This window comes from Lactuca sativa, chromosome 4 (genome assembly GCF_002870075.4).
Source record: "Lactuca sativa cultivar Salinas chromosome 4, Lsat_Salinas_v11, whole genome shotgun sequence".
Lineage (NCBI taxonomy): Eukaryota > Viridiplantae > Streptophyta > Magnoliopsida > Asterales > Asteraceae > Lactuca > Lactuca sativa.
In genome coordinates this window covers 109259051-109269701 of record NC_056626.2, presented here as the reverse complement: position 1 = coordinate 109269701, position 10651 = coordinate 109259051, and the positions used below count along the sequence as shown (strand labels likewise).

Below are 10651 nucleotides of genomic sequence, written 5' to 3'. Positions count from 1 at the left end.
GAGAGAGAGAGAGAGATAGAGAGAGACTGATTTATTAATTTATTATATGATTAATAAATAACAATAAATGATTTATTAATATATTATGAGATTAATATACTAATTAGAAATAGTTTTATTTAATTAAGAATTAAGCATAAATTAATCAGAATTAATTGGATTAATTAAATGTTCAAGGACCTAAGCTGCAATTGTTCAATAGTTGAACAAGAGGGTTTTCATAACCTTCCACAGGTGGTGGACGGTTTTAGAGGATATATTAGGATATCTATCATATTCCTTAAAGATAAATAGGAAGTTGGATAATTACCTAATTTGAAATAATAGTATTATATTCAAATTAGGGTTTCCAGGGTTTTCTACTTCACCTATAAATAGTATATATTTGAATTAAAAGCAAAGTCCTTTTGGGTTGCCCTCAAAACTAGCAATTGACTATGATGACTTTCGGCAACTCCTCCTCCTAAGAGAATAGCCAAAAATTGCATCCCTTCTCCTATCTCCTCAAGTCTTCTTGTTTGCTAGGGTTTAAGTGTAAACCATCAGAGACACAAGATTTTTGGTGCTCGCATTGTGGAAGCTTTTGAAGAATCTTTTCATTGGTTATTTACAAAAATAAACAAAAGGTATGTAAACCCTAACTCTCTTATGATTTTCGATAATCCTAGGGTTTCTATAGGGTTCTTTGATGTTCAATAGATTATAGCATTCAGTAGTTAAAACATATATCTAATTACGTTGCATGTGAACTTAAGATTTAAGTTATTTTCCGCCACATGAATTTTGTAACCTATAAAACCTATCAATATTCACATACTTTAACACGATCTACTTCTCATAATCATAATCTACAAAGATGTCATAACTCACTTCTTGTAGTGGAATAACAACCTACTTCCAACTTCTCCAAAGCTTCTCTTGATGGGCTCTAATTCCTTCCTTGCCACAACCAATGGCATTTACATACATTAAGCCCCTTGATACATATCTTAATCCATTAAGACATCATTAGAGATTTTAACCCAAAAACTCATATTTTGGGTAAAACCCCAACGTGACAATCTCTTGTCCAATTACTTGACAAACTACTCCAATAAAGCTAATAAACACTTAATATAACTAGATTATACTACATAAACACCTCTTCAATATTTTCCATTTCTAGGTTTCAAACCCTAGAATCAAAGCATGAATTTCAACCGCCAAAACTCCGTAAAACCATGGATTAAGATTCTAAACACTTAATCATACATTAACAACAAGTTTGATTGGATAAATCTTGCGTACTAACCACAAACTCACAAACCATCATTAAAGCTACAAAAATCTTGAAAATGAAGAAGAAAACTACCTTAAGAGTTTGAAACACACACACCTTGCCTATAACAAGCTAAATCCCCACTTGATGCATATTCAACCTCAAGATCGTCGAAGGTAATGTCTCAAGGAGATAGTGATCGTCCATTAACTAATGAGCCCTAAACTCAGATTTATTTTTGTTTAAAACTACATCATGGTGAAGACCTTAATAAACCGCGGTGGATGAAATAAATTTATGGTCTCCCTTGTGCCATGGCATGGTGACCAATATCCATGGCAACCTACTTTGATCACCATGTTGTGGTAACCATATACCGCATCGTGGAGAAAAGTACGTTGCCCACGACTTACGATGGAGGATCCACCTAAATCACCATCTCGCCACCATGTTGCAACAAGCATCTCACTACACCGTGGTGAGGCTAGAATTAGCCTTCCCTTTACTTTATCAAAGTCATTCAATTCCAAACTTGCATTTATCATTTCCATTCCATTCTAATCAAAATATCACATTCATATAACTTATAAAAAATAAGATAAACGAATATAACATATCTAATAACATTCTACAAATCCAAATATCATCAAAAGGACTAAAATTCCCTTGACATCAAAATGACAATCGACTTCATAAATATCCCAAAAATCTCGGTTCTTACACATGAACTCTTATAATAAATTTAGAATTATATATTTCATAGAAATAATAACTTCCAATTGCAAGTAACATAATATATAATAATGTATGATTTATTAAGTCACGTACAAAATATTGGACTAGAAAGACTTTTGTCTTTTAGCTAAAAGTTAATGTTTATAATTTATAAAAGAGATTGCAAGTTTTATAAACTTTTGTCTTCTTTTTTAATGCAAATTTCATGGGCTAGTAAAGGAATAATAAGGGTGGTATTTTGATTTGTTTAATCAGAAGAAAGGTCTGGATTAAATTCATGGGGGACACATAGGTTTTAGGTGCATGGAGTGCTTAAGAGGTTAAGGAAATGTGGGTATTGAATTTACTAAAATAAGGCTTTCACTATCTCATTCATGCATGCTAGTGAAATCGCATCCTCCTCATGCTCTCTTATTTTTCTCTTTGAAAGTATTAGAGTTTACTTGTTTTGCTCTTTCTAAGTAATACTTGGGTGCGGCTTAAAGCTTAAGAGTTTTGACTATCATCATCTTCAATTCTAGTTCTGGTTGGTTTCTCCATCTAAGGTGAAGTTCTACTTTACATTCCACATCAACATTTAAGCCTCCCATTGAGGATCCAAAGAACTACAAAAGTTTTCTTTCCGATCTTTGCAAGAAGATCCTTGGTGGGTTTAAATTAGTTTATGTTGTTCAAAATATTAAAGTCTTCTGTTGCTAAATCTTGAGTTTTTGAAACTAATTTTGAATGAAAACCTAACAACTTATGTGACCACCTTTTAATTTCGATGATAGATAAAGATACACATAAATTTATGTTAATTTTTAACTATTATTGTTAATTAAATTAAAAAATGGATTTGAAATATTATTTTAGTTAACTTGACAATTCAATTGATGTTTGTATTTGATGCGTGTAAACATATTAACTATTTTAAAAATATGATCATTTTTTAAATCTATTTGAGATTTTAGTTTAAGTTTTAAATCTACTATCATAAGTTAACAAGACAAATATATTATATTGATAATTTAACTGTCGAATATATACATTGTATTTAATATAATATTTAAACTAAAAAAACAAAGTATATTATTGTTGAATCTATATGCCCAAGAATCATTATTGAGTGACATTGTTAATAATATATGATCCTATAGGGTCACACATTTATCAAGTAGACATATTTTGTATATTTATTATTAATATGATTATTAATAAATAATATTAATTTATGTACTTAATTAGGGAATAATTATTATTTTGTGAAAATAACAATTATAAGAAAGTATAAATAGTTATTATTTCATATTGTATGAATTAATAAGTCTTACACTAACTTTTGGACTAGTTGGATTCTTTTGTCTTTTACTTGCAGACAAAGTTTATATTTTATAGACTTAGAGTTTATAAAAATTAAAGAATCCTCCTCTTTTCAAGAGGTATGAAAAAAATATTAAAATATGGGGGTTGCTTGTCAACATCCATGCTTTGTCTCTCATGCTCCTAAAGGCTAGAAATACTTTAGAGTATTTTAATCCAAATGCCTTACTTTGAATGGACTATATAAGAGATGCATAAGTCTTGTATTTTTGTGTGTGTGAACACTCTCTTCTTCCTCTTATTCTTCACCAAAAATCGTAAGTAGCACGGAGCTACTTCTCTTGCTTTCTTTTGAAGATCATTCAAGTCTTTGCTGGCTTAAAGTGCTTCTCCTTTAGTGCTTATTTGAGTTAAGCACTTAAAGGCTTAAGAAGTACTTTATACAAGAAAGAAATAGTATTCCAAGTTCCTTACTCTTGATGGTGGATACATATAGAGAAATCATAATCTTTGATTTTTGCTATCTTCATCAACACCCCAAAACCAAGTGGGTTCAAAAGCTTTAACGGTTATCATTCTAAACACACTTTGGTTGTGTTTTTAATTTCATTCTAACCTCTATAAATGGATCCATGATGGTTTGGTTTTGTTACAAACTAAAATTAAACTTCTCACTTTTAAAGACTTCTGTTGCCGGTTTTTGTGAAAAACAAACTTATATTTTGTATCAAAACACTTCGGTTATATTAATAATTCAAATAATCTACCATATTAACGACAATATTTTATATTTAATAAGTTAAACAAGGTTGAAAATTGAAAAGATAAGAGTTTCAAATCAATATATTGAAAATAATTAAACATGATCAAGTTATATATATATATATATATATATATATAAAATTGTAGTCACCTATGCATGTAAACCATGGTTAGAGACCGTTAAAATATTAGTTTTAATTGATTTTATATTATAATATGGTTTAAATTAAACACAAGTAGGAAAATGGTCCAAATGTCTAAACTCTTGGATTGATCTTCTTTTTGAGTAAGTTTATTTGTGGTTTTTGGTCTCTCAAAAAATTAAAAATAATAAAATATGTTTTTTATTTAATTTAAAGGTTTATTAATAATAAATTTGGGACCCACCTCTCTCTCTCTCTCTCTCTCTCTCTCTCTCTCTCTCTCTCTCTCTCTCTCTCTCTCTCTCTCTCTCTCCACACGCACACACACAAGAATCACTACCATCCCTACTTTTCATCTCTTAACATACATAAAAGTAAAATATAAAAAAATAAAAAATATAAAAAACCACCCTACTTTACAATAGCAATAAGATTCAAACTAAAAATCAATCATCGATTGAAATGCTTTTTTATCCTAATTTGAATCGGATTTTACTTTTAGATTGCTTAAATAAATTAGAAGAACCTTGTCGAGAATTGTAACCTTAACATAAGATCATCTTAACTTGTAAAAAATTAGTACATAAGAATGGCTAGAATCTCGAAAAGGGAATTGTATAATCATCAATTTCTAGGGTATATACTTAATTACTCTACATGATTACTTATTTTAGATTCCATGAAATTAAAAGATCGAAGAAGACAAACCTTTAATTTACATAACCTCAAATAATCAGCATGGATTCATGCCTATAAGCATCTCTTCATCGGTGAGAGAATGGAAAAAATGAAAATGATGACCATAAGGGCAGAAGTCACTGGTGAGAGCCATAAAACATACCTCTATTTTATAGCGAGGGTACCTCATTGGGAATGTATGAACAATGAGCATTGTTTATGTAACACTCGTGTTTCTAGCCTAGACATTTATATTGAGTTGATAGTCTAGGTTAACCTTTGTAACTCATTTTGAAGAAATGAAAAGGAATTATGTGAATATTATTTGAATTATGTGTTTTATGCTTAATTATTAGGGCTTAATTAATTAAGAATTAAAATAAGCGTCAAAATTAAAGTGTGAGATAAGTCCGATATCTTTACATAAAGTTGTAGTGGTCAAAACAAGGATTTCGGGGATATAAAGAATACCAAAATCCGAGTTATAACGAAGAAGTTATGACATGTCGAAGTTTCGCGACAAAACCGGCACTATGCTGAATGTCGTAAAAAGTGAGTTTTCGATAAACTACTTTTTAGCCTTAGTAATCTAAACAAAAGTCGTAGTATTCGTTAAACCGAGAAGTTGGATAAAAAGAACGCCCAAATCTGACTTCGTATGAGGAAGTTATGATTTTTCGAAGTTTCAGCTTAGCAGTAGACAGCTAAAAACTCGAATTTTAGATCGAGCGATTTTTAGCCGACACAACATAAACGAGAACTGAAGGTCTCGTCATTAGGAGCATAACGGTAAAAAGTCTGACGAAAACGGACGTCGGATAAAGAAGTTATGAATTTTTAACGGATTTCCTGTCCCGGTCTGTTAAAAATAATAATATAAAATTTAAATTCAAAATTAGCCGACGAAGTCTAAACGGAAGTTGTAGAGCGTAATTTTAGCTACGCGTGCATATAAAGAACGTCAAAAACGGAGCTCGTATGCGAAAGTTATGGATTTTAGAAGTTTTGGCGCGAAAATCGAGAAAATTCGTATAGTCACACTTTGCCACGTCACCCTCGCCTCACATGCGCCACGTGTCCTGCTGAGTCACCAGGCTGCTGAGTCACCGAAGCTGCTGAGTCATGCGAAGCCACGTTTCGGATCCTGATTCGACCGAGGAGGAGGCCCAATCCGAAGCAGCCAGCTCTCCGTCCGAGCCTCGCAATGCCTGCCGCGTGTTCCGAGCCTCGCATAGCCTAGCTCCGAACCTCACAGGTGCACCAATAGACTCCAGTCCACTTAGAAGCTGCCAGCGAGCCCTCGCAGGTGTGAGCCATGTGCGAGCCATGCGCAGCCTCGTGCGAGCCTTCACCTGCGAACCCTCTCAGCCGTCGGATCAGAAGCTTCTCAGCCCTTGGATCAGAAGCTTCACCCTATAAATAGAAGGCTGCGACCCTTCTCGGATATTTTTAAGAAATTGCCACATTTAGCCCCTTTATTCATATTTTCTTCATCTTAACATCCCGCAAAGCCCCGATATCGATTGTAATGCCCGGAATACTCCACGAAGTGCCAGTGAAGCCCGGAAAATTTATCTTTTCGGTTTCGAAGCCCGACTTTTGCAGAGCCCGGTTACTCAATAAAACTCTCTGTTTTATTAGAAACGATCGTTTTAAGAAACGAATTGCTGCCCGATTTTCATCAAAATATGTGAGTGTGTAGTTACTTTCAATTTACACATAGATATGAAGTATTTACCTTGAAATACGTGTTATGTGTAAATATGTTAATTGTTTATTTGAGGTGACTGTTAAATTGATGTTTTATACAAGTTTTAAACTGTATATGCTTTTTATCTACAAAATTTGTTGGGTAGAACATGGGTAGTAGATGAAATAGTTGATGTGTGTTAAAAAGGTGAGAGGCCTCGATGTCGATGTTGTTGTTGTTGTTGTTGTTGTAGTCATCTAGCGGAGTATAGATGACGACCACAGACTTTCTAGGTAGTCCAGTGGAACACTAGCAGGTTCGCAACTTGTAGGTGTTGATGAATTAAATATTCATTGTCGTACTCCATCCCTCTCATGGTTGCCTTAAGGACATGTATAGCTGAGGAAACCCCTTAGCAGTAGTGTCCATCCCGATGATAATCCTTAGGCTAGGTCCCTTGTGATAGGTGTTTAGGGACGTAAAGTGAGGACAACGGGAATGGGTAATCAGAGTTATTGTTGATTGGTAGGGGCGGACGCAGGAATTAGTAGTAGGGGTTGCACAAATTTTTTTTCTGGTCAAACATAATATAGAACGTTAAAAAAAATCCGGTCAAACATAATATAAACCATCTAATACAAAAAAAAATTATGGTTAAACATTATATAACAACTATCTATTATAATTTAAATTTGTCCTCTTCGTGCAGACATCTTTTGAAACTGCTCCATTACTTTTTCATCCTCAACTTTCGTAAGTGCTTTCGTCTCGACATTACAAAGCAATGCGTCGTTCAAAAATTCATCGCCAATTTTGTTACGCAAGTCTGTCTTCAAGAGCTTCAACTTTGAAAAACATCTTTCTACACTTGCGGTCGCTACGGGTAATATCAAAGCCAACTTTAAAAGCTTATAAACCAAAGGATAAGACCGATTCTTCCCTGTACTAACCATCAAACGAGAAAGGTCGGAAATTCCTTTCAAACTAGTGAAACGCTCATCTTTGATGCAAGAGTGATAAAATATCTCAAGTTGCCCTTCAAGGTCTATCATATCTGAATCATCAAAGTCATACTTGTATAACTTACCCAACTTCAATAACTTTGATTTGTCAAATTGTGCAAATGAATCACAAGGGCTCAAAGCACCCATGTATTCTAGTAATTGGGTTCTTGTTTCACTAAACCAATCCCGATATTCTGTAAGTTGCATATCTACCACCGTGTTGAAGATTTCAACCTCAAAATGAAACCTATTAGTCTTTGTAGTCCTACGATTTCTCTCACCAATATACAACTCTTCCATATCTAAAGTTTCAATTTCGTGTGTTTGACAAAAAGAGAATACTTTTGGCAAAATGCTAGTAAACCCTATGTTTCTAAAAGACTGCAATGCCTCCATTGTCCCTCTAACCATCGAAGCCGCTTCCAAAATGTCTAGATCTTTTCTTTGAAGTTGCTTTGACAATGTACCCGTGAGGTGTAAAATGTCATACATCATATGTAAGTAAAACACGAACTCATATGATTTAAAATATGCTAAGATTCCAGATGATTGTTGATGGTTTGCCAATGACCCTCCCTCCTCTTTCACAAAATCTAAAACTACAAGAACATCCGCAAACAACTTCATCAAACTTGTGAGTGTGTTGAAATGTGAACCCTATCTTGTTTCTCCCGCTCGAACAAGTGTAGTCTCTTGATTTAACCCTCTTCCTGTTTCAAGATCACCACTACACAAGCCTTTTTGCACCCTTTCTCTTGCTTTCTCTCGTAGTAAGTCTTTTCTTTTACACGAGGCACAAACAACATTAACCACCAACGAAATTTGCTCAAAAAAGTCACTAACACCATCATGCTTCTTTGCTACAGCCACAACTACTAGTTGAAGTTGGTGTGCAAAGCAATGTACATAAAAAGCCGTGTCATTCTCTTGTAATATCAAAGCTTTCAAACCATTGAATTCCCCTCGCATATTGCTAGCCCCATCGTAACCTTGTCCTCTTATCTATTAAAATTTAAAACAATTAATATATATATATATATATATATATATATATATATATATATATATATATAATTAAATTGAAATAAAAAAAGTAAAGAATAAATTACCTGACTAAAACTCAACTTATTACTTGTAAGTACTTCATTTATGGCGTTTTTGAGGGTCAAAGAAGATGTATCCTTCACGTGCACTATTCCTATGAATCTTTCTTTCACAAATCCAAGACTATCGACATAACGCAAAACAATAGCCATTTGTTCCTTTTTTGAAACATCACTAGATTCATCAATAGTAAAGCAAAAACATCTTGACCAATCTCTTCACGAATACTCAAAAGTACTTCTTGTGCAAAACATTGCACAAGTTCTTTTTGAATTTTAGGGGAAATTAGTTGATTGTTTTTAGGAGCATTTTCTAAAGTATTGTTGAAAATCTCTTCACTAGTTTCTCGAATGGCTTTTAACACTTCAATGTAAAGCCCTCTATTTTCCGAGTTAACCGACTTGTCATGACCACGAAACGGTAAACCGGTTTTTAATAAAAGTCTAACAACAATAATAGAAACACGTAATCAAGCTTTATATTTATTGTCCTCCACTTCGGTTTGCCTCCTCAAGACTACATTAATTGCTTGTTTTTCCCTCATTAAAAACTCACACTTTTCTCTTGCTTTGTGGTGAAAACTATCAACACCACCCACATGAGTCCAAAATGCATCTTTTTTATTCCAAGTATCAAAACCTTGGGAAACAAATGCATCTCTCCCTCCTTTTTGTCCCATGAGGTCGCCACACAAATAACAATATAAACAATATGCACAATTCTTTTTCATACTATATTCCAACCAATCAAAGCCATTAAACCATGAAGGAACGAATCTTCTAAATCTATCACCTATTTTTTTTAGGAAACTTATGTGCCCTTACTTGACACGGCCCTTGAAGCAAATATGCTCTTCTTACATCATCTCTTATATTTGAATTGTAACTTGTAATCAATGGCCTATCCGCCGGGTCCTTTGGAAGATCTTTCAAGTCAACGTTATCATTAGGTTGGTTAGAACATGGTGTTTGTGGAGTTGGATTAGAAACCGAAGGGATTGAATGATTGGTGATTGGTGTTTGTGGAGTTGCATTAGGATTAGAAACGGAAGGAATTGATTGATTGGTGATTGGTATTTGGGAACAGTCTTCACCACTTTCATTAGGATTAGGTCTTTGTCTTTTGGTAAAAAAACCACTTAGTTTAACCTACAAAAATATAACAATTACACCTAATCAAACAATAAAACAAGTTGCTTTCACCTAATCAAACAAAAATTCAATAAAAACATAACAATTACACCTAATCAAACAATGACTTCAATAAAACAAGTTGCTTTCACCTAATCAAACAATCAATTCAATAAAAAACATATGAATTTCACCTAATCAAACAATCAATTCAATAAAAAAAACATAGCAATATATGAATATAACCTAATCAAACAATATAACTTCAACAAAACAAATCAATTTCACCCAAGTCAATCAATAACTTTAAAAAACATATCAATTTCAAATATCTAAATGAATTGGTAAATGGTAATTGGTAAAACTTACTTGCTTCATTGTAGAAATTGAAAGAAGACAATTAGACAGAAGTTGATCGATACCATTGTTGCAACCTGCTTCAAGAAATCGATCAAGATTCAAGGATTAAAATCGATCAAACAACAAAATCGATTTTGGGCTGTGATTCACGATCAAGAAGACAGAAGTACTCGATAGAATATAGAAGCCATCCAGGGGCGATCGGCATTAGGCAATCGATTGAATTTTGGAGCCTTGTAGGCAAGCCGCAAGCGCCAAGAAGTCGAGTCGACGTCTGGACGATCGTTTAAGTTGCTGTGTAATCATTCTTTTTTTTTTTTCTTGTACCGATCATCAATTAGAAACTCAAATAATTAGGATGGGCTATCTTTTTTACAAGCAATTAGCCCAATTGCTAATTTATCCACTTAAGTTTTATTTTGGGCTTTGGGCAATTGGACTATTAGACAATAATCGATTAAAACATTGGATTGTGGGCTCGTTAT

At 33.4% G+C, this 10651-nt stretch overlaps 2 protein-coding genes across 2 annotated transcripts; both read right to left on the bottom strand.

Annotated features, from left to right (window-relative positions):
- Positions 1 to 1506: 1506 nt before the first annotated feature.
- Positions 1507 to 8199, bottom strand: LOC128133493 (uncharacterized). Its single transcript, XM_052770960.1, has 3 exons — positions 7303 to 8199; positions 7198 to 7200; positions 1507 to 1815 (listed from the first exon to the last, which is right to left on the bottom strand). The coding sequence occupies exons 1-3, from the start codon at positions 8197 to 8199 to the stop codon at positions 1507 to 1509; spliced, it is 1209 nt and encodes a 402-aa protein (XP_052626920.1).
- A 30-nt stretch (positions 8200 to 8229) lies between these two features.
- Positions 8230 to 10374, bottom strand: LOC128133492 (uncharacterized). The gene is made up of 7 exons (XM_052770959.1): positions 10317 to 10374; positions 10176 to 10240; positions 9501 to 9824; positions 9183 to 9397; positions 8879 to 9119; positions 8682 to 8834; positions 8230 to 8574 (listed from the first exon to the last, which is right to left on the bottom strand). Exons 1-7 carry the CDS (start codon positions 10372 to 10374, stop codon positions 8230 to 8232), a joined length of 1401 nt encoding a protein of 466 aa, XP_052626919.1.
- Between the last annotated feature and the right edge of the window lie 277 nt (positions 10375 to 10651).